Here is a 23,754-nt window from a genome sequence, read left to right as displayed (position 1 = left end):
CCCACACCAATGGCGCGGTCGCGGCCAGCCTCTTCTTTTCCAGTGATTGGTGTCTCAGGCCCCTCCGCTCCACCCCAGCCCGCCATGGCGTCAGGCGCCGCAGCACCCGGGAGGTGGTTCACACTTTAAGAAGTGAAGTTTTTCGCCCCCTCCCCCTCCTTGCCCACCTCCTGCAGCCTCCCGCGGCCCGCAGAGCTGGCGAATGGAGCTGCGCTGCGGCAGCGTGGGGAGCCAGACTGTGGGGTGCAGGATGGATGGGGACAGCCGAGATGGCGGCGGCGGCAGCAAGGACGCCGGGTCGGAGGACTATGAGAACCTGCCGACGAGCGCCTCCTTATCCACCCACATGACAGCCGGAGCGATGGCCGGGATCCTGGAGCACACGGTCATGTACCCGGTAGACTCAGTGAAGGTGAGGCGCGAGGAGACTTTAGCGACGGAGCGAGCAGAGAGGAGAGCGCGCGTGCGTGCGTGGTTCTCGAGGGAGGCGATCGGTGCAGCTTTGCACAGTCTTACCATGCCAGCACACGCGATCCGAGGGTTTTGGCGTCCAGGCTCATCACGGCTCCTGCTAGTGCGCCCGTTGCCCGAGGCACAGCGAGAGGAGTCCGCCGCCGGTAATGGGTGGCGCGGGCTGCTCACACGTGCGCCGTTTCGGAGGGAGCTGGCAGCCCGGGAGCGCTAACCACGCTCCCGCTTAGAAACGTGGCCCTTGACGGGCCGCGTGCCCTCGGGCCCTGGCGTGTAGCTTTTGATCCTGGGGTGTTTTGGTGGTCGCTGGAATGGCAGGGCTTCTCCAGGGTCTTGGCAGCTCTCGAGGGTGCCTGTTTGGCGGCACCCTGTGTGATCACCTTTCCTTAGGGCGCTGCACCTCTTTCCCTGGAGTTTGGGCAACCGAACAGTAGAGAGGCAGTGAGACCTGTAAAGACATTTATTTGCCTTCTCTTTTTGGAGCAGGGAGATGGGCGAGCAGGGAGAGTGTGCGCTGCTGTACAGCTGACTGTGGGTTGTGTAACAGACACTCACTTCGCCAACTGCTTCCCCAGGTAGTTTTTTTTTTTTTTTAATGCGTCTCTGCAAGGAGGCAGCTTTAGCCAGGTAGATACTGTCTGTCTGACAGACAGCTGCCCTCTGTCAGCCTGTACAGGACACAGAGTGCCCAAAGTATAGTCTAGTTAGTGCAGGGAAGTATTACTACTATTGACACATTGCTTTTGTGGGCATGACTTGTCTAATTCTTACAGCAACCCTGGTAATAAACAGGTGAAGAACCCCGGGCACAGAGAGGTGCATGAATTAAGCTCCCCAGGCTCATGCTCCAGCTGTCTCCTCTGACTGCAACCCCACTGTGCTTTGGAAGATGGGGGCCTCTCTAGGTGGCAGTTATGGTGAAAGGCAGGGCCTACAAAGCCCCCCGGCCCCCAGCTATCTCGAATGCCTGAGGCTGGCCCCACATGAGCTGCCTGAAGGCCAGAATGTCCAACTCAGAGGGACCTGGCAGCTCTCAGAGCTGGCAGTCCGTGGCTGGAGAGGCACCTGCCCAGTGAGAGAAGGCACGGGCATACTGCTGGCTCTGAGCCTCACCCCTTCTGACCCTTATTGTCCCTGTGGGGAATTAAAGGAATGGTCCTTGCCTGCCAGGGTTAGGAGGGGACGGGGCAGATCTTGTCTCTTAGTGTTTCAGGGCTCCTCCAGGAAACACCCTGGACAGATACCAGGTTGCATTTTTATAGGAAAGAATCCCTCCTGTGTAGTGAAATTCCCCCTATTTGAAGCTGCTGTCTCAAGTGCCTTGGACAGAGTCCAGGGAAAGTTAGGAGCAGGGAGGTGTCATCTGAGCAGGCAGTGGACCCACTAGGTCGGGGCAGTGAGTGTTCCATTAGGGAGCTATGCCCCTTCGAGGCCCTTGGCCTCTGTGCTACGAGTTTGGTTTGGAGCATCATTTGAGCTTCTCTTGAGGACTAGTAAAAATTAGTCATGCCCTTTGAGCTCCCTTGGACACTCTAAGGAGGCATTCGTCTCACATGTTTGAATTGTTGCCTCGCTGCCCCTCATTTTTGACCCAGATGTCACTGTGTACTTAGTGTTACTTTCTGTGGCTATTTTCTCCAGTGGACAGGTTAACATGGTATGTGGCAGAAGGAGCTGATCCAGCTCTCACCTTAGGGGGCTTAACTGGAAAATGAAGCCTTGGGTCAGCGGATGCGTAAGGTCTTCTGGGGTCCGGGATTCTAACTCTGACTCTGAATAATGACCCACAGGGCTGCTTCTGTTTTTAAGCATGCAGGCTTGGTTTTGAAGCACCTCTCTTTTTTCGCTACATTTTCAGAAGGGGTAGGAAGGCTTATTCTTTTGCATTTTTTCAGCTGAGACGAAAGGCACAGAGAATTGAGCCTGTGAGACCCTGACAGGACGCCGGCAGGGCTGCAGCCGTGCCCAGGTCTGCCCAGATCAGCGTGCTTATCTGTGCCCAGCCCGAGGCACCAGGGACTCATCCATGCTTCAGCTGGGGCAGAGCTTCACTGGGAGAGACCTTGACTGTGTTTTTAAATGTTTTGGATGATGGAGACTGTGAGTGATTGACTCAGGAGCCCTGGTTTGGGTTTCAGACCCTGCCCCTAACTTGCTTCATGCCTTAGGCACTGTTCTGTCCCTTAGTTTCGCCACTGGTAGATAAAGTGGGGGCTGTGGACCAGTTCACTATTTCTCCCCCCTTTTAACCTGCCCCCCTTTCTATGAGCACAGAATACCCATTGTCCTCTTTTATGTTATTTGAAATTTTAAATAATTTTGTCAACTGAAGTCACATCAATGTAAAATGTGCCTTGGAAGAAAAAGTTTTCTTTAATTGTTCTAAGGCACGCATTTTTGACTTTGATGTTGTTCATCAAGTAAGAGTGTGGGGTGGGCCCTCTTTTTTGGATTTTTCTATCCTAGGTGGGGGGGGCTGCAGATTGTAAGCAAGCTGCTTGGTTTTGTGGTCATAAGTGAAGGCAGCTAGCCTTGCTAATGCTTCAAATTATAATAAAGTCCTGCCCCACTCCCAGGGTCACTCGCAGAACCTGTGTTTTTCAGAGTGGGGGTCGTGGTCCGTTGCAGGATCCTTTAAAAAAAGACGGGTTGGTGAGAGTGCAGGATGCAGTGCCCGGCATGCAGTCAGGGAAAGGGTTGCTCCACGAAGTTCTGCCTGGGCTTTGTGTATACATGTGTCCCTGCGTGGCTGTGGAAAGTGCTCTTTTGGCCCCCAGAGTGTGAACTGTACTGCACCTGAGGACGAGCAATATCTCGCGCTCCTGCTGTCATCTGCCTGGGCTGCCCCTTCCTGGGTCTCCCTCTCTCACCTGGTTTCACGGGATGTGAATGTTCACTGGCCCTTCTGTGAAGGGCCAGGCTCCAGGGACCCGTGGCTGCATGTTTTGTCCTGTTGGTTCTGAGCCCCCGCAGTGGGAGGAGGGACAGAGCATGGGGGCTCCCTGGGGCTTCTGCCAAACGGTTGGCAAGTCCTTGCTCCTTTCTATGTGGGGTTTGCAGCAGGTTTTCCATGACCTTCTTCCTGGTGCTCCAGAGGGGCAGGTAGACCGGCACTTGGGGTGGATGTGAGAACCTCTGGTCTGGAGTGCTCAAGACTGTGGGGAGAATGCCAGGTGGGTGGAGGAGGAAATTCCAGCCAGATTAGGCACACCGTGTAGGCCATGCTGAATCCCTCGAGGTGGTGAGAGCAGGGCCCACAGGAAACAGGAAAGATTTGAAGCGAGGGAACATCCGCTGACCCTTTCACAGCCCTTCTCTTGCTTTGCTTGTCAGGGAAATGGCTGCCCTGAACTCTGCTAGGAAGAGCCCTCCTTCCCAGCTAGGGTGCAGGTGGATGGCTGACAGCATTCTCTCCTCAAGGTGCTGAGCCATTTGGAAGCCTTGGGTTGGCCCCGGAGTGGGGGCAGGTTGCAGCCGGCCCTGCTGAGCCCTGAGCAGCACTGCGCCAGGCAGGCGTCAGGACGGCCCAGCGTTCCTCAGCTTCTGAGTCTGTGCCCGGCGGCCCGATCGGTGCAGGTTGACTAGGTGGACGTTGCTCAGCAGGGGGAAGGCAGCTTCCGGAGTCCTGTCCCACCCATTTCATTGCTTTTGAAACTAAGTACTGTGGTGGATCCCATTGGACTTCAAAAGGGCGTGAGATCCCACATTTTTCTAGTTCTTTGGATAAAATTATAGTGATTTTATAATTAACTATAATCACTCCCCTATCTTGTCTCCTTCAGATTCCTCCTCTTCTTCTAAAAGGTGGATTTGGGGGGTGGGGTGGAGTCAGAAAAGGAGCACTGTTAAGTGTCAGTCTTAATATGTGTGTCCTGAAGTCCCAGGCTGGGTGCTGGCACCCAGAGTTGCCACCCAGCCAAGGCCTGCATGGCTGCCACTGAAGGAGTGGGGGTCTCACCCAGCACTTGGCCCCACGAGGCCACTCTTCTGCCTGCGGCCGGCCTCCTCTGCCTGGAAGTGGGGGAGGGATAGGCTGGGCAGAGGTCTTGGAGGGACACCCCTAGCATTATAGCGGGTGGTGAAAGTGGCCTCAGGTGACATCCGCTCCTCCGTAGAGAGAGTCATGTGGAGTTTAATGGGGGGTTTAGGTGACGGCGACCACGCAGGGGTGTGCAGGTGGGTGTTGGGGGTTGCTGCGTGGAGGGGAGAGCGGCGCTCTGTGTAGGGCCCCCTCCCTTGGGTTCCACCTGGGTGTGGCTTTGCTCCCCGTGGCCATCTCCTTCATGAGGGCTGTGTCCTGCTTCCTCGTTCGGACAGGCTTGGGTCTTGATTCTTTTCCACCTTCAGGAGGTTGCCTTTCCTTAGCTCCCTGGATGAACTGGCTTGTGTTGAATGAAGCCTTTGAAAAGTCTCTTTTGAACTCTGAACCCTAGAACTTTCTGGGTCTTTTCCGATCTCCCCTAATACCCAACCTTTCCCTGTCAAGAAATTTTCTTTGTTTTTCATCTTCCACAAGTTGAAGTCTGGTCCCATGGGTGCTGGCCACAGGCACATTTGCTAGAGCACTCTGGGAGGCTGGGGAGCTCAGCCTCACCCAGAGCCCACCTTCCCCCTCCCCTGTTCCTCCCCCTTCCCCTCCCCTCCCCCACCTTGAATGTTCACAGCACGCACTTTTCACAGGAGGGATGTGCCTATCACTTTGTCTTGTTTCACTGTAATCCTTTCCTCTAATGCCTTCTAGGTTGGGATTTCTCACCGTCAGAGAACTACCTTGGGGAGATTCAGAGCCCAGTCTTTGACTTCCTGGTTGGGTAGGACACTCAGCTTTCCTGAGTTTTAATTTCCTTATCTGGGAAGTGCAGATACTAATTTTCTTCTGCTTTCTTGTCCGGGCCCAGCTTTCCGATGCTTCCTCCTTCCCTTGTTTCCCACTGCACCTGTGGGAGTTCTTGGTGACGAGCTCCCCACCTGCTGCTCTGAGTGGTGCTTCTGTCTCCCTGTCGGATAAAAATCCGGGGGGAGGCGGTTGCCATCAACTCAGGAGCCTTTTGGTCCACGACAGGGTGGGAGTGGGACCACTTCCTTCTCTCTGTTACTCCACCATCCTCCTGTGAACCTGTCCTTCGCCTCTGGGGCTCCTGCCATCCACTTTCACTTTCCTGTCACCCACTCACCTGAGAGTGTGGCCTGAGTCCTCCAGCCGAGAGGCAGGAGGTTGAACGGTCCAAGCGTGGTCCCTGAGCCACACGGCCAGCCGGCCAGGACGGGGTCCCAGTTCCCACTTAGGTCTCGTACCTGGCTGTGCCCGTTTCCCCAGCAGTAAAAAGGGGGAAAGAGGGCGGCGATGTCCCAGGGTGGCTGTGAGGGCTACATCCTTAAAGCTTTTAGCACTGTGCCTGCCTCCAGGGAGTGCTGTCAGGGTGTCGGCGTCATCACCCTCGTCACCCACGGGGTGCAGTTGCTCTCCATTCTCTGCACACTGTGGTGTGGCGCACAGAGTGCTTCCCCACGCGTCCCGTCATCACCCCGAGAACATCTCCTCTCCGACTCACATTCAGACCCTTCTGATCTCCCTGCCCCTCAGGTGGACGTTCTTTAACTCCTGGGGTCTGTCCTAACCCAGAGCCTTCCCGCCTCTGAAATCTTGGATTCGGACACCTCAAAGCCGGGTCACAGCCTTCTTGCTGTCACCCTGGGCCGGGTTCCCCCTCCCACCCTGTCCTGTCAGCCTCATCTGGCCTGGGCTCTGGCCCATCACTGCTGCCACAGGCCCGCCCTTTCTCTCTTTGCTTGTTCCAACATTGGCCGGCCCAGACCCCAGCCCGGAACAGACTGTTGGTGACTGTGTGCCCTGGGCCCACTGTCCGTCCTAACAGGTGTTCTGGTCAGGCTTCCGTCCTCCCCCACAGCGGCTTCAGACCCTGTTCTTGCTTCTGAAGCCCATCCCCTGCACTTTTTTCAGCCTCCGATGTGTGGCTGTGGCATCTTGCTTCCTAGTTCATAGATGAACCCATCAGAGTCATCTTCCTGTCACTGCCCTCTGACCCCCACCCCTCCTCCTATAGAAGGTAAGATGGTGCTTTCTTCCTCTTGCATGACATTGGGGGTAGGGAAGGGCAGTGCATGGGAGCTCAGTTTTCTTGTGTGAAAAGCGAACCCGTTGTTGCCAACGCCTGCCTGACAGGGTTGTTGGGAGAACTAAATGAGGCAACACACGCAGAGTCTGGGTGCACACATTCTCCATAAATGCCCGTGGAGGTAGCGATTTTGGTCGTCTCTCTCTTGAGGCACCCACTCCCAGTATCTTTTGCCTCGCTCCACCCCATTGGTTCCTTCTTAAAATCATTTCTCTAGGTCCGAGTCATTTATCTGTCCCATCTGAAATGAACAAACAAACCACAGGCAGCTCACCTTGGCCCCATGGGCCCTAAGGGCCACCCTCTTTCTTCCTGGAAACAGACAAAGGCTTATTGCTCTTTTTATTTTTCTGTCATTAAAATAATAGATGTTACAGAAAGATCTTGACACGGGGTCTCCCTCCCCTTGTCGCCCCCAGGCCCCTGGCGTGTGTGCCCATCACCCCGCCTCTCCAAGATGAGCTTAGTCATTGTTCTCCTGGCCCCTCTGCTGCCCAGACACCGCTCTGTGAGGGGAGCCTCGGGCCCTGTGGCTCCCTGTTTCCCCTTGGAGTCTGGCTACTGCTGGGTCCCTCTGCAGCCTCTGGACCTCCTCAGAGTGCTGCTCTCCACCCTCTTTTCTTCCCCAGGACACACGTCTCAGTTTTCGCCTGGGTCCTGATAACTCCCAGATGGGTGTCTGGTCCGGTCTCTGTGGGAGCTGGGTATCCAGTTGCCTCGCCGACATGTCCACTTCACTGCCTCATTGGCTGCTCGACCCCGGCCCGTCCAGTGTGGACGCCCTGACCTGCCCTCGGCCTGCGCTAGGCCTGGGCCCCTGTCTCAGACACGTGGTGGGCGTCCTCAGTTTCTCCCCGCCCTCCCCGTCCCCTCTCCTCACCACGTGCTTCCCAGACCTGGCTGGTCCTGCCTCTGTGACACCTTTTGAACTTGTCGGTTTCCCCTTGTCCCCACTGCTACAGCCTTTGTTCGGGGACCTGTCGCCTCCTTCTCACTGACAACCGCCCGACTGCCCAGATTCAACGCGGCACGCCTGCCCCGACCCGTGCTGCCGGGGGCCTGGCACGGCTTTGTTGTCCTCCACAGCACTTAGCGCCTTCTGAAGCACGGCGCCATTCGCTTACAGTCGCTTACAGTCATTAGTAATATTATTTATTTTGATTTCACTTAGGCTTATGTTATTTATTTTGTTTACCTATTTTGTTGGTTTCTGTAATGTTACTTATGTTGTTTATGGTGTTGCTCCCCTCCACCGGTAAGCTGTCAGTGGGCAGGAGTGTTGGCAGTCTGTTCCCTCTGGTGCATTCCCCTCACCAGAAACGGCCGTGGAGCCTAGTAGTTGCTCAGTGAAGTGTTTGGTCACTCAGTCACCACAGATGGTGTCAGAGCGGGTCCCGCTCACTGCGGCCTCAGAGCCCTCCAGCTTCCTGGCAGCTGAGGTTTCCTCTCCTCAAAGAGGCTGGAGCGGCGAGTTTTAGCCAGTGTGCTACAAGAATCTTTAAAACATGCAGTACCTGACTATTTAAATAGTCAGGGGCCCTGACCTCTTTCCCTTAGATTGTCAAAGAAAAAAATGACAACAGCCAAGAGAACCATAGCCGTCTGGTGTGAATGAATCAAAATTATACCTTGTTTTTGTCAGATCAGCCAAAAATATACGATAGTTTTTTGGGGGGGCCCCAAGGTTTTAGTGATTAGTGTACGTGTGCCGTGAGATGGAAAAGGGAGAACCTCGCGGGGCAGAGCGACGGTGCCCGTCCTGCCCACTGACTGCATGTGGGAAGGAGCTGCTGCCAGGTTCGCGGGGGACACAACTCTCTGCCTTTAAAAACTGTCAGGCTGTGTATAGGGGCCAGCTCGTGGTGTTCAACATCAACCTGGGGTCCCGTTCAAGGAAAATCCAGCCCCTTCTTCAGGGTGTAGTGTAGCCTGGGGGCGGGGGACAAGGGGCAGCCCCAGGTCTGCAGTTCCCAGCCCGGCACAGTCTCCCTGCCTGCTGCCTTCAGGGTAAGCCCTGGACTGCTGCATGGCCCAGATGTCCCCCCACCGACTCTTGAGCACAGCCGGTCCCCAGAGCCAGTCACAGGAAGGTATTCTGTGGGTCGGGCTGAGTGAGTGGAGGCACAGTTGTTTTCAAGAGATGTGAAGAAAAATGCTTTGAAACTGTTGTTAAACAAATGCTTGTTTTTATTCGTTGTGTTGTTTTTGTTGATTCCATGATGTGTCTTGGCCACAAAAAAGATTTTTCTGCCCTTTATTTGTCCCTTTTTTGGGTTCAAACCCCCAAGCCACAGTTGTATCCGGATGAGACTGTGAGTCCACCCACTGCGTTCGCTCCACAGGCACTGAGCCCCCTCCTGCTGGGCTTCGTGCTAGACGCCCGTAACACAAGTAAGTCCCCGTTCCCAGAGTGTGATTAGACCTGTAATTAGACCCTGAGCTTAGGTGAGAGAACTAGGTCCTTTAAAATAAAAGAAAGGCACAACTTGGTATTTACTTTTCAGTGGGTGTAAGGCCGGAGTTGCCTGGACCCTGGGGTGCTCAGTCTGCCGTCAGGTCCGGAGCCTGCTGGGACCATCCCTCGGGTTCTCAGCTGGGCACTCTTTAGTCACCGACACCCCTCCCCCTCCCTGTCCCATCACAGACAGGGGCCCTCAGTTCTACGGCTGCCCACCCCTTCCTCACTCCTGAGGTTGTTAGTCACTCTGGAAGCCAAAGTTGGTTCATAGAGGATGACTTTGCAAACATCTCTGACCCTACCCGTAATCCCAGACAGGCAGGAAGGGCCGTTGTCTGGTTACTACAAGGTGTTGTGGTTTCACATTCGTGCTTTCTCTCGGAAGAGAAAACAAAACATGTTGAAATAGAAATCCCAGCAGCAGCTTGGTGGAAGCAATTGCTGCACGGTAGGTTTAGGAAACGTCTGGCCGTTTTGGGTCAGGTTGGGGGCCTGCTTTGTGTCACTGACAGGACTTCCTTCGGGGCCACCAGCCTCTGCACCCATCGGGCACACCCGGTGGGAGGCTCAGAAATCTGCTGCCCCTGGGGTCTGGCTGCCAGAAGCCCCTGACCTGACAGCCCCACCCCCCGCCCCCCACTGGCAGCCACAGCTTTTGCACTCTGGCGTGGCCTTGAAGGCTGCCCTGGAGGCTTCTGTGGGCAGGGGTTGGTGTGGGGGGCCATGTGCGTATCAGGTCGGTGCTGGTGTGGTAGCCTCTAGAAAGGTCTCCAGACTGGGCAGAGGGAGTGAAAGGCCCATGAGTTAAGAGGTCCCACCATTAACCAGCTTTGAAAGCTTGGGCGAGCTACTCCTCCGGGCTGGTGTCTCCGTGTCTGACAGACGACTGTCCGTCTCCTACAATACTGTCATCTGTTTACCTGCTTGATGGGGCTGTTCAGAAGCCCAGGTGGGATCACGTTTGTGGGTGGCTTTCATCAGCTTTCCCCCGCCCAGAGGACGGCAGGTCGCAGCAGAGGCAGCATGCTCCACAGCTCAGAATAGAAGGGTTCAGGTCGGCTGTGCAAGTGCCGGGGCCAGACCTCCCGGGGTGGCGCCTGGCCAGGTTGCCAAAACCCCTCTGTACCTTATTTTTCTCGCCTGTGAAATGGGGATAATAACAGTACCCACTTGCTGCGATGGGAAGTAATTATGACACACCTAGGAAGTAAAGAATAGTGTCAGGTACATGATAAGCACTCAGTCAGTATTAGCTACTATCGTCATTTCTGGAAGTGGTGTTACTTGAATGCCTGGGTAAGCACGAATGTTGCTGTTGCAATTGTGTATTGCAACTTTTTGGATTGTTTCAACCTATGTTCTGTCATTTGATCCTCTTACTTCTCCTTTGAAGGTGGGAAGAAGCTGTCTCATTTCCTAGATAGGAAAGCAGCTTCAGCAAAATAACATGCGTTGGCCAACTCAAGCCTCTTTCTGCTACACCAGAGCTGAAAGGGGAGAACCAAGGAAGGGAATTGGGTAGAAGCAAGCAAATAAGGTGCTGGGGTGCGAAGTCAGATGTTAATGAAGGCAGAACCCTGGAGCTGGGTTCTGAGAGAGGAGAGCATGGGGCCCCAGCTGTGTTCTTGGAAGGGAGGGAGGGCTGGAGTGGAGGGAGTGCCAGTCTGAAATCAGAGCAGGGCATGGAACCTAGGGCCCTAACGTATCAGCAGGAGTTTCTTGGTCAAATACTCCAGTATGGAGGGCAAAGGGATGATGACAAGTGGGTATTGCCATAGAGTGTTTTTGGCTTTGCTGGAGGGCTTCTCTGCTATTGCACCTTCTCATATTTTAGGGGTCAGTTTTGGACTCAGTGTAATGATTTGAGTTTGGACTGGCCTGAAGATTTCTTTCCAGATCACAGCGTAAAATGACCCATTGGGAAGAGCGGTACATCAGAGCTCCGTCTGCTGGGCTGCAGTTTTCTCTTCTTCAACAGGGAAGAGTAACAGTGCCTGTCTCGCGCCCCTTTCAGGCCCGCTAACTACATCTAGGAGGAAAATGCAGCCAGGTTTGCAGTGAACACAGCTTCAAAATTGTAAAGCGTTGGTTAGGTGCCAGGCCGTGGAATTTAGATATTATCCAATTGGATCCTGTTAGAGGGGTGAGGGTAGCTCATTGGAATGGAAAATAGAGGCTCCCCTTCCAGGGACTGGAGGAGTCACTGCAGCTGTGTGGCCTTGGGCACTCACCCTCTCTCCTTACACAGTGCCTCCCATCTGTTGGGTAATCAGCAAGTTATACTGCGAGCATGCTCAGAAGTCCACTTACAGTTGACAGTGTTGGACGGCAGTGGGAGGAGTGGACGCAGCCGCTGTGCTGAGGCTGGTGAAGGACTAGGCCGCTGTCAGGAGGACGGCAGTGTGCCCAGAGCAGTCAGGGCCCAGTCCCCTCCGGTAGGGTTATTATTGTATGTTCCCTTTTACTTGCTGAATGAGTCTGCCCCTTTGAGTACCAGGCACACGAGGCTGGGGACAGTCCTCCTTGGTCCTTCCCGTCCCTGTTTTCCTTGTTTGCTCATGATCCTGACATAGCAAAGTATGAGGGGAAGGCGGTAGGACCCAGATGCCTTTGTCCTGGGGTCCCTGGTCTTCCTTTCCCCGTGCCGCCCACATTGAGAGGTTTGCTGGCGCCTGGCCTTGGCCCGGCCTGGCAGCATGCAAGGAAAGTGCAGGGGGGACATGGCCGCCCACAGGAAGCTCACCAGCCAGGCACTGCCTGGGACGCTCGGTGTTCCACTCCCCTGGAATAGAGGGTGTCCCACAGAGGGCCAGTGCTGGCCAGAACCTGGATTAGGGGAGCTGGGTGGCCGGCTGATGATCAGATCCAGGAAGTCAGACTGGAGAGGTGGGGAAGCCTTTCCAGAGGACAGAAGATGCCCCTGTTTGTGCGAGTGTGTGAGGGTGGGGCAAGCCCTGGGTGTGTTTTAACAGAAGAGACAAGCCTGCCTTCCCTTAGTCACTGTCTCCACAGCTCGTTTGCTAGATGTGGGCTTGTGTCGGCCTGATTCAGAGAAATCTGTCTACTCAGACAGAGTTGAAAGGTGTTTGCAGAAATGCAGCGTCATCCCCTGGTCTTCACTGAACGACTCAGTTAACCAAGGAGTGGGGTAAAGTCGTGGGACAACTTGTAGCAGGCACTAGGGAGCCAGGCAGTCAACGCCTCTGAGGTCTCTCCTCACCGAGGTACCCATCTGGCGGGGAGGGCAGTGATGAGCCTGTCCCCACGGGACCTGAACTTCAGGAAGGGGTCCAGGAAGGGGTCCTCGAGGAAATGACATCCCACCGTCCACATCTAGACGGAGGGGGACGTGGATGTTCATACCAAGCTGAATGATTCTCTCTGTCCCCCAGAATGCCGTGGCCTGACCCCAAGGGGCCTGACCATCATCAGGATACCTGCACTCCACGACAGTCTGGTTTTGGGGTTCTGCTCTGAGTCTTCTGACCGCGGAATCAGTTGAGAAAGTTCTGTGGTTTGGGGTCACCATGCTAGGGCCTCTGGGGGGACCTGCCCTCCTTTTCTGGCATTTCTTCTTCTCCCCCCATCCTGACCTCCCTGTTTGGCCACCAGACAACTCTGTGTTGGCTCCCAGACAAGCCTGGCCTCTGCCCTGGGTGGGGACACTCACTGCTGATCCCAAGACCAGAGGAAAGTGGGGTGAGGAGAAAGGGGAGAGAGCTGTTGTGTCAAAGGCCCGTCTGCTCATAATTTGTCCCTACTAATGGTTGACATGAGTGGCACATGCCCGCTGGAAGTGCAGCTGTGTGATTTGTGGAGGTTCAGGTGTTGACTGCGTGACCTTTACCCACCCCCCCCAAAACCGGTTTACAGAGTGACAAACGAGAGCTGACAGACTGTGTAGGTGACCACTGTGCTTTCCCAAGGACAGGGATGGGGCTGGAGACTGTGGCACTGTTCTGGCACTGCTCAGCTATGTCTCTGGTGAACCCTCCTATGAAAGGTAGAGGCCTCGGCCCCCTGAGCTTCTCCATTGGTCTCCATGGATTGAGATGAAGGGCCTGAAACTGGGCTCTTGTAGATCTTCCTCCCGGCTCCTGTATCAGTCCTGGGTTCAGACAGGTGTTCCTGGATCTTACAGCTTGGGGGAACTGAGTCCTGCTCCTCCCAAAGTCCTGTTCCTCCTGAAGTCCGGTGATATGGGTGAGAATGGGCTGACCCCAAGGCCAGCCCTCCATGTCTGTGTCGGCAGGCTCTGGGGGTCAGCCCGTTCTACAGGAGGTCACAAGAGGTCCTCCTTACTAAACCTGTTTGCCGGGTGCTTTAGGGGGAACGTGTGTGGGCCTTTTCCAGTGTCGTCAGACAATACTGAGCTGTTACCCAGACAGAACAGAAGAGAAAGATTTGATCTGGTTTAAGCGACCCACAGAAAACACCCCGTTAGGAGAGAGGGGTTGCCAGTGAAAGGGTTGAATACCCAAGGTGTGTGCGAGACTAGGGGGCTCTCCTGTAGTGTCACTGGGTTTGAATTTTTCACCTTGTATCCGGACTTCTCAATCACTGATGCTGGCCAGGAAGGGTGACACGCCAACTAGATTTGCTTTGGAAATGACGGAAGGTTCCCAGTTAGTCAGGACAGCTTCAAGAATACCAGCTTCAGAAACATAAAAACAACAGAGTGACAACCAGAAATACATTGACAAGTTAAAATGGCTGTTAGCTCCTTGTTTGCTTCTAAAACAAGTCTTTCCGGTTTTGGAGGAAGGTGGAGAAGAAGGTTGATACCCAGTTTGTTGTGATGGGGTGTGAGCTAGTACAATCCTAGGTGGCCACCGGGTCCACTTATCCTTGGAATTAGTGCTGTTTGCCAGGGCTTCGGAGAGGGGGCTGGCCAGGGACGCTTCTCCTGGCATTGGGAAAGAATTAGCTTTAATAAACCTCCCTGGAGTGTCTCTTCCAACGGTCTTTTGTATTTTCTGATAATCCAATCACAAGACAGTCTCTGAAATTCTCTTTCAGACCCTAAAAACGGAAAGTTACCACAAAGCTGGGCCTTTACCGGAAGCCGCTTTACACTGAAAACAGATACCCGATCTCCGAGCAGCCGGAGTTGGAGGGACGGGGAGCGGCTTTGTCAGCCCAAGAACCACGGCACGGGTTCCTGGGTGCGGAGGGCCAGGAGGGGGCCCTGGAGAAGCAAGGCCAGAGCGGGCCATTTCTGTGTGAACTCAGGAATCACACTTGGGTTTCCACTGAGGGGTGAATTATAGTCAGGTCCGGAGGACTAGAGGCTTGCCAGCCGCTCGGCCCTGGGGGGAGCTGGCCTGAGGCTCGGTTTCTGCGTCTGTGGAATGGCAAGGCAGAACTCAAATTCAACCGTCTCCCAGGAAGTTTCCAGGTCTAAAATGTTCACTCCCTATTTCCCCATGGAGCAGTGTACCTTTGGGGCACCTTCTTCTTCTTTTAATTCTCACCTGAGGATATATTTATTGATTTTTTTTTTTTAGAGAGAGAGGAGGGGAGAGAGAAGAGAAACATCAATGTGAGAGAGAAGCATCAGTAGATTGCCTCCCGTACACACTCTGACCGGGGGTTGAAACCCCAACCTAGCTATGTGTGTTGACTGGGCATCGAACCTGCAACCCTTTGGTGTATGGGACAATGCTCCAACCAACTGAGCCACCGGGCAGAGTGGAGACACACTCTTTTGATTTTGGTTTAGGGGACAAATGGAGCCCTTCTAGAAATAGTTACAACAACTTTGAGTGTGTAGTGCAGACTTACAGACACCTTTTTTCCCCCCGGGAGGAAGCTGGGCAGACCCCCGCCTGCAACCCTACCTGGGGCTGAGGAGCAGGGAGAGGACCCAGCTGCTGATAGACCATTTGGGACCCTGCACCCCAAAGTGCCTGACTGGAAATGGCCTTTTGTTTAAGTTTTTGAAACTTCCAACCACAGCACTTAAAGACTGCAGACCATTCATTCAGGCAATTCCAGAAATGCTGACTGGCCAGAGCCCCACCCTGGAATCTACCGGAGCTGGGAGCAGATACTTCTGGAAGGCCCTGTTTATAACTCTCTGACTCCTTCCTGACGGAGGACCTTTTACAAGTGTTCTTCCAGGAAGCTGAGTCATCGAGGGGGTCAGCCGGCATGGCCAAGGTCGGACACTCAGCGCTGCCGCCGCAGCACAGATGGGGTTGGGCTGGGTGCCCCAGAGTTTTGGGGTAGCGGTGGTGGGAGTGACAGGCTGGGGGAGGCCCGCAGCAGCATCTCCCCCCCTGGTGACAGGAACACCATCGCTCCTTCGGTTTTTGCTCCCTTAGGTTTCGCAGTGAGAAACGTCTTGGTTCATCTACCTCATTGTTTCCCACCTTCCTTTTCTGCTCACGAATCCAAGGTGGGAGGCCAGGACCAGGCAGACAGACACACAGTTTGAAGGCCACGGTCTTTAGGGATCAGCATGGTCTCTGTGTCCTTATGCCCTTCCCAGACTCACCTCCTGGGACTCAGCAGGCTGCCAGAGACACCAGCCTCTCAGGCCTCTGTCTGCATCCCACGTGCCCTACCTGTGTCCCCAGGAGCCCCTTGGCTCCCACGCTTCACCTGCCCTACTGCCCCCAGCCTGCAGGTCTCCATTTCAAAGTCACCTTCGGGCCCCTCCCCGAATCTGACCTAGCTAGGTCCCCTGCCGTTGCTGTCGCAGCCCCTCCATCTGCTTTGCTTCAGGACGTTTAGAGTTCTCCATTATTTATTTGTATGATTTTTGGGTTACTCATTTCACCCCAACTAGACTAAAGACTCCTCGAAGGCCGGGACCTGGGCTCACTCTGCTCGCTCCCAGCACCCCTGAAGATGTGCTGACACTTACTGAGTCGGGAGAACTTTCTGGTGGAACTTTCTAGTTACCGACTTGAGGCTACTGCAGTCTGGTGCCTCACCTGAGTCCCAGGCACCCTCTCTTCTGAAATCCGTCATCAGACGGCTGCGGTTCAGATCATACACCCCAGCTCTTGTTTCCAGGTCAAGGGTTTGAGTCAGCACGAGATCTCACCCAGGACTGAGGGCTCCTGCCCTTCCTGTTGGCTTCCAGTAAAACTTAAAAATGACACCCAAAAAAACTTGTGAAATAATTTGTTTCTGTAAACATTTATTTGTACAGGCAAGTGGATCCCAGAGTCTGAAAAAGTGACTCTTTAGATGCTTCCTTTTGGGGTCTTTCCCCATAGACCCTGGGAACATCGGGCCTGGGGTTTCTGGTGTTCTATCGTCTTTCCTGTTATTGTCTGATAGGAAAGGTGTGTGAACAAAGCAGGAGAGTGTCCCCTCCTGCTGTGACCAGGCCCTGCCTCCAGGCACATCGTCCAGCATTACGGAGATAATGGAGCAGTTGTGTTTATGGGAAATCTGGCTTCGGGAATATCTGGGAGATTTGCCTGGACATCCACTGAGTTCACTAGTGTTCCCTGAGCCCTGGAGCCGGCCCCGATGGGGCTTACGTCCTTGGCTGTACCCCAGGTGGTAGACCCCAGAAAATGGGCAGGCGCACCAGACTTCGCAACTCGGATGCGTGCCAGGAGGAGAGCCGTTTGGAGAAGGGGCTCCCAGGGCCTGCTTTGTAAATGCCTGTGGGAGAAGTTTAGTGCGTGTCTGAGCCCTGGACCGTTGTTGCAGTGCCTGTGTGAGCTGAATCGTCGTGCAGGGGCCGAGACCACCGATGGACGAGGCTGCCCTTTCCTGTGTGTGTTTCTCAGACTTTAATGGGAGACAGGCCTGCAGACACATCACCCGATGTAATGACAAGTAGAGGAATGAGCAATAGAAGGCTGGCGACAGGGCTGCTTTGAAAAGCCCTTTTCCTGTGGATAATAGGCTAATAGTGGGGCCTGCCTCGGAAGGTGTGGCCCTCTGTGAAGGGTGCAGGCGCCGGGCTTGCAGAGGCCGGCAGGACCACACTTGACTTGAGAACCAGCCGTGCCTGGGCCCTCTGAGTGGCGCAGCTCCCCGGGCCTGTCCACGTAGGTTCCAGGGGCGCTGTTACCCCTGGCGCTCGGGGCTCCTCTGCTCCCTGGCTCTGGTGGCTGGTTTTTGGCAGCTACGTCCCTGTCTGGGCAGCTGGAGTCCTGGTTCTGGGAAAATACCTCTGGGTGGCACAGGGCAGCGAGTACCGTAGGGGTGTGGGGACAGTATGTGGGAAAGGGCAGGGATTCAAAGTCTGCATCTTAAGCATTTCTGCTTCCCGTTAAAGTGTGACCTTCCGACCAAGAGCCCCCGGGCTGACCTTCCAGGTGCTTCCTTCCGAGGAAGGATCTGCAGCCAGAAATATTGCTGTGTCCAGGGGATCGCATGGCGTGTTTGGGACCACCATCCCCCCAGCCCCCAGCTGCCTTTGCCGAAAACAGACAGACACCGAGGAGATAAAGGAAACCGAGGAAGTTACTTGATTGTGACAGGGTTTCGGACTGTGAAATGCATGCGGAAGGCGCTGTTGCCTAGCTTTAGGATTGTCTGAGGGTTACTCTCTTAACCTCTTTGAAGTATGCAGTTCAGTAGTATTAGTAAGCACATGTACATTGTTGGGCTGCCGATCTCCAGAACGTTTTTGTCTTCTCAACCTGAAACTCTGTGCCCATTAACAACAGTCCCCTTGCCCCCTGCCCCTGCCCCTGGTACCCCACCCCCCATTCTAACTTTCTGGGAATAGGTAGAATCATATGATGCCTGGCTTTTTGGATAATGGCTGCCGAGTTGCCTAAGTAGGTGTCAGAATTTCCTTCCTTTTTGAGGCTGAGTAATACTGCACGGTACATATCTACCACATGTTATGCCTTCACCCACGGATGCACACTCGGGTTGCTTTCACCTTTTGACTGTGTGAATACCACCGCTACAAACATGGGTGTGCCACTGTCTCTGTGAGTCCCCACTTCCAGTTCTTTTCCATATGTAGCCGGAAGTGGGATTGCTGGGTCCGGGTAATTCTCCGTTTAATTTTTTAAGGCCCCTCTATACTGTTTTCTGTAGGGGTCGCACCCTTTTACCCTCCCACCAGTGGTGCACAAGGGTTCCAGTTTTTTCCGAAAGGGTGGAATTTTTTTTTTTTATGCGGGTGTTTTAAAGCTGATGTGTGGATATAGAGATCCAGTTCCCTCCAAACAAAACGTACCTGCACGCACTTGTTTTTCGAGGGCTTCTTTACTGGTGTCATAGATTTAGAATGCTAGGAGCCGAAAAGAACTTTCTTAGAGACAGCCTATTAACTCCATTTGTTCATTCGACAGATACTGGCAATTGTCCTATATGGGTGAACAAAACAGAAGTCCCCTGCCCTCGTGCGTGTACCCACCGGTGGAAATTCCTGTTGATGCCCGGCCAGCTGGAAGGGCCGCTTGGAGTTCTGCGAGGATTTGGAGGCAGAGCTGATGGGAGGTCGGGTCTCTGGCTCTTAGAACAGGGCTGTCCGTTCTGTCGTGCTCGCATGCATTTCGGTGCACGTTTCGGGGGATCATCCCTGTCGGGAAAGTGAGCCACACTTCTTGGAAACATCCCGTCCTGCGGGTGAGGGAAGCGTGGGGAAGGGAGCAGAGCCCACGGAGAACTCCCCGTGCCCAGGCTGCACGATAGCTCAGCTCAGCCCCATCTGGCTGTTTCTGACAGTTTAGAGGCCAGTGAGTCCTTGAATAGCCGGACCTCTTGGGAACGGACGCCAGTCAGCTGTCCATGTCAGGGAACCTTGGTACTTAGGTCCCTGTCCGGCCTCAGCCTGGCACCAGTTCAGTGTCTGCAGAACTGCCCTTGGCGCTGAGCAGTCAGACCAGGTGAGCGAGCTTCTGCAGCACTGTCATCTTGGGCCCCTTGTGCCTGTGTAAACCTGGCACAGGTGACTTTTTCCCCGACCTCTCTAGCTGTCTCAGTTTCCTTTGTTACACAAGTAGGATCGAGGTAAGCGGCTGGCGCACTCCTTTAGACAAGGGAGGGAAGAGAGGTGACTGTGGGAAGGGGTGGGGGGACAGAGTCCCTTGTGGGGCTGCTGTGGGCAAGTCTCCTCCCTTTCCCGGGCCTCAGCTTCCCTCCTGTCAAAAGGGGCTGCTCAAGAGGTGGTGGCAGTGGCTGTAGTCGCCCGAAGTCTCGGTGTGCGGGTTGCTGGGGGCTCGCTCCCCAGCAGGCCCGATCCCTGAGAAGGAGTTTTATGAAGGAATTAGAGTCAATGTGACACATCTTAGGAAGTCACTGTTTATGCAAAACCCCCCACCAAACCATGATAAAAGCAACAGCAGGCGTGTGCCAGCTCCCAGGCAAGGGGCTTTTCATTCACTGTTTCCTTTAATACTCCTAAGTGGAGTCTTGAGGAAATAGGTGCCATTATGCATTTACTGATAAAGAGCCAGGGTCCGAGAGGTCCAACCACACGCCTGCTAATGTGCAAAGGTGCACAGGTAGGAGCAGGAGCAGCGCCCTGTGGCTGGTAGCTGCCTCTGGAACGCTGGGGGCCACTGTGTGGTTTAGTGCCTGTCCTATTCTGCAATCTAGCGATTCAGTTCAAACCTGTAATGAGATCCTTTGTGTCACACGGCCATTTATCAGCAAGCAGGGGAAAAAGCCCACACTTGCTGGGCAACAGCAAGCTGGTTTTGGTGGTGGTTCTCAGTATTTCAGAGCCATTTGTATTAGCATAGGTGGTGGTTCAGGGGACATACAGGAGCCTGTCTGGAAATAGTCACGATGGTGGTAAACGTCTGTGGAGCACCTACTGTACTATACTGTACTGTATTGTACCAGGTGCTTGACGTGGCTGGGTGGTTGGTCGCTTGGTCATTCATCCATCGAAGTTAGCACGTGAGACAAGAGTTTTCACGGGTGAGGGAGCCGCAGTTTATTTAGTGACTTCTCCACGTGCACCCAGCTGCAAAACATAAGAGGATTTTATGGTGAGGTGGTTGAGGACGGAGGCCATCTTCGTGTCCAGGTCCTAAAACGGCCTCAGGCATGGAACAGAAAGTCAGCAAGTAATTGTTGAGTGAACAGATGGACTTCCGAGCCCAGGGAACTGTCTGAGCGTTGGGTGGGTAGGTGGGAATGAGGTTTCTTAGAGATCTGTGGTTGGGCTATTCGGCAAACTATGGTTGAAGGATGGTCCGGTGGGCAGGGTCTGGGAGCTGGAGTGCTCTAGGATCCTGGCTCAGCAGTGACCCGCTCTGGGAGCATGTACAGGGCACGTAACTGTTTGCTCACTAGCAAAGCAAAGCAGGGGTGAAGAGGCTAGGGGGGTGGCAGAACTCTGAAAGCAGACGGAAGCCCATAGGGAGCCCCACCATGCAAGACAGACGAGGCAGAGCTGCTCGGGTGAAGTAGGGAGCAGGGGACAGCGATTGTGTGGAGGATTGGAACAGCCCCAGACTCTGTTCTTCATCTGGTAGGTATCCTGGTGCTCGGGTGGCTTCATGTTCTTCTAGGGAACTCTTGTATTAAAGCTTGGTCTTCCACGTGGTGTGATGATGCTGTCACGAGTTTACTCCTATGCCAGGAAAATGCAGTGCCTTTGAGAAGGAGATCTCTTCAGTTCTGCCTCTGACATCATGTCCTCACCTCTTGGTGGGGTGTTTAGAAGCCAATGCCATGGACAAAGCTGCTGCGTTGGGGGGCCTGGGAAGGCAAGGTCACTAGCAGTGAATTCAAGCAGTCTGGCTGTTGACATATTCAGTCTTAGCCCTTGAGTACTGGTGGAGTGCCAGGCCTCCATCAATGGGCAAATGGTTCACTCTGGGTGGGCAGATGGTTCGTGCACTTTTCAAGGAGAGAGAATGGGTGTGTGTTGAATCAGCCAGTTTCATCTGGAACCAGTGGCCAGGCTGATGACTGGGGTCAGGAAGCAGTGAAGCTGTGACCTTCGTGGCACTGTGCCTGTGACTGTAAGTAAGTGCGCACTGCTTGAAGGGGCCACGTAGACAGGCCCCATCAGGAGCTGATCGACTTGGGAGTCTAGCTGACTTTGACCTAGTCCAGCCTACTCCCTCTTCAGAAAGCATGCAGGGGGTGGTGTGCAAGTGCCTTAGCGGGTCGTAGAAGAGGTTGGAGATCTCCTGTGACCCCTTCCAGTCCACCCTTCGGTGAGAGGCTGTGTGGCCTTGTGCTTCAGGGCCTGGCTCTGGGGCCAGATGCCCGGCTTCCAAATTCTGTCTGCACTCCGTGACCTTGGGGCAAGTTGCTCATCCCCTCTAAGCTTCAGTTTCCTTGTTGGTAAATGGGGATAGTTAGCTGCTTATGTGATTATTTAATTATGGGTGTTTTGTGAGTAGAGGCATTTGAGCTCCGAGGAGCAGGTCGGCATGCCCAAGGTCACACAGTCTGTGAGTTGCCAGTCTGTGGGACTAGACCCTAGGACCAAGGCCCCTGCTGCTCTTGCAAGGTTCTGTTACGCCTCCAGCCCAGCTCCGCTTGTCCTTTGGTCTCGCGGCGAGGTCACCGATCCCACCCATGCCACATATCTCTGTGACGGGGGAGCTTGGGAATTTGCCCACCTGTAGAGCTGAAATAGTTTAATCCTCTGGGTGGGCCTCACACTGAGTGTGTCCTGGGTACACTGGGCCTGAGCCAGGCACAATCTTTCATCCTTCCCTCCTTCTGCTGTAGAATTTTCTAGAGAAGGGGAGGAGTGACCAGGTTTAGCTCGTAGGATAAAGAATATGGAAATGGTTCAACTGCAGGCAGGGAGGTAAGCTGCTGCCTGAGGGTGGGGATGGAGACCTCCCGGGCATCACAGTGGGATTGCAGGCAGCCACAGCTCTGAAGAGACCCGTGGGGAGGGCTTGTGCGGTGAAGGGAGGCTGGCGCTCCCTTCTCCCTGACGCCGGGAGCCCATTGGTTGGTCTCGCTGCTCAGCTCTTCCCGGCTCCCGGTGTCCTCTGCATTAGGTAACCGTGGAAAACACTTGACCATTAAGTAAATTCCAAACTCCTTAGCAAGTTGTGCAGGGCCTCCCGTAGTCCAGCCCCGACCTGCCTTTCTCCCTTTTCTCAATAAAAGTCAGTAAAAGAAGACTTTTATTGACCATCTTGTGCTCAGCCACCCTCCAGAGTCCAGGGCTCCCCGTCCATCCGTGCCTCACCTCTGCGTCCCACACACCTCCCAAAACACTCTACCCTGTTTTCATACCCATCAGCATATTCACATCCCTCCTCAGCCGGAGTTGCTCTCTTCTTCTTCTCTGTGCTCTCTTTGCCTTTTGGGGGGGGGGGTTCCAAAGTCACCATGCACACAGTAAAAAAATCCAGTGGTATAGAAGGGATTGTAACAATAACTCCATTCCTTATCTATTGCAGTGTCTTCCCTTTGTCTGGGGCCGCTCAAATGCCCCTCCTCTGCCACCCTTCCCGGCTTGCCTGTGGTCTGGGGTCTGACTCCCCCCACGGCGGCCTCTTCCTCGGAGGAGTGGTGTTTGGTGCTGTTGAGGCTTCTTTCCTGGGGCGGGGGGTCAAGGAACTTGGTTCTGGTTGTGTTGGATGGACTTTGTGTTTTCTGCCAAATTCATGATGAAGGTTCTTCACTTGGTCATTTTGTTGCTAGAAACAGCAGTGTTCCCTTATGTCTGCTCCTAATGGGCCGTGAAGGTTTCAGGACTGTGTGTGGAGAGTGTTCATGATAGGTGTGAACCCTGTGCTGTCCAGGCCCGACCTCAGAGACGGCAGGTGACAGGAATGTGAGAGCGTGGCTGATCTGTTCAGAAGGGCCAATGTGACTTCTTTTTTTTGTTTGTTTTATTATCTTTCATTGATTATGCTATTACAGTTGTCCTGATTTTCCCCCATGCCCCCCCCCACCCAGCACCCTCCACTCAGGCAGTCCCCCCACCATTGTTCATGTCCATGGGTCATGTGTGTAAGTTCCTTGGCTTCTCCCTGTCCTGTCCTGTACTGTACATCCCCATAGCTATTCTGTGACTACCAATTTGTACTTCTTAATCCCCTCACCTCTGCACCCATCCCTCCATACCCCCCTCCCATCTGGCAACCATCAAAATGCTCTCAGTATCCATGATTCTGTCTCTGTTCTTTTTGCTTGCTCATTTTGTTTTTTAGATTCAATTGTTGACAGGTATATATTTATTGCCATTTTATTGTTCATAGTTTTGATCTTGTTTTTCTGAGATGAGTCCCTTTAACATTTCATATAATAATGGTTTGGTGATGATGAACTCCTTTAGTTTTTTCTTGTCTGGGAAGCTCTTTATCTGTCCTTTCATTCTAAATGATAGCTTTTCTGGGTACAGCAATCTCGGCTGTAGGTCTCTGATTTTCATGGCTTTGAATACTTCTTGCCAATCTCTTCTAGCCTGCAAAGTTCCTTTTGAGAAGTCAGCTGACAGCCTTATGGGATCTCCCTTGTAGGTAATGAACTGCTTTTCTCTTGCTGCTTTTAAGATTCTCTCTTTATCTTTAACCTTAGGCATTTTAATTATGATGTGTCTTGGAGTGGGCCTCTCAAAGAGTGACTTGTGACATCTGGGCCTGCGGGGGACACAGGTGAGAAGGCTGAGCTGCCTTGACAGTCTGTTCTCCTTTGTGTGAGCCACTCCCTCCCGCCCTCCCAGCATCAGGGTGACCTGGAGACTCAGGGCTTTCCGGGACCCCTGCGAGAGTCGAGGAGATTGGCGCTGCTGCTATTTACCTGCCACCTCTCGTCCTTTCTCTG

General features: G+C 54.0%; 1 protein-coding gene across 2 annotated transcripts in view; it reads left to right on the top strand.

Annotated features, from left to right (window-relative positions):
• Positions 1-202: 202 nt before the first annotated feature.
• Positions 203-23,754, top strand: part of SLC25A37 (solute carrier family 25 member 37) — a 35,078-nt gene continuing 11,526 nt past the window's right edge. Inside the window, exon 1 of one of the 2 annotated variants that reach the window (XM_037028669.1) lies at positions 203-412. In XM_037028669.1, coding sequence (XP_036884564.1) covers positions 203-412 — 210 coding nt within the window. Of the gene's footprint in view, positions 413-6,518; positions 6,540-23,754 lie in introns of those variants that run through there. The other variant, XM_037028670.1, reaches the window with a different exon arrangement.

This window comes from Sturnira hondurensis, unplaced genomic scaffold (assembly GCF_014824575.4).
Source record: "Sturnira hondurensis isolate 20B ecotype Veracruz unplaced genomic scaffold, ASM1482457v3 Scaffold0020119, whole genome shotgun sequence".
NCBI lineage: Eukaryota > Metazoa > Chordata > Mammalia > Chiroptera > Phyllostomidae > Sturnira > Sturnira hondurensis.
This window is presented reverse-complemented; position numbering and strand designations above follow the sequence as displayed.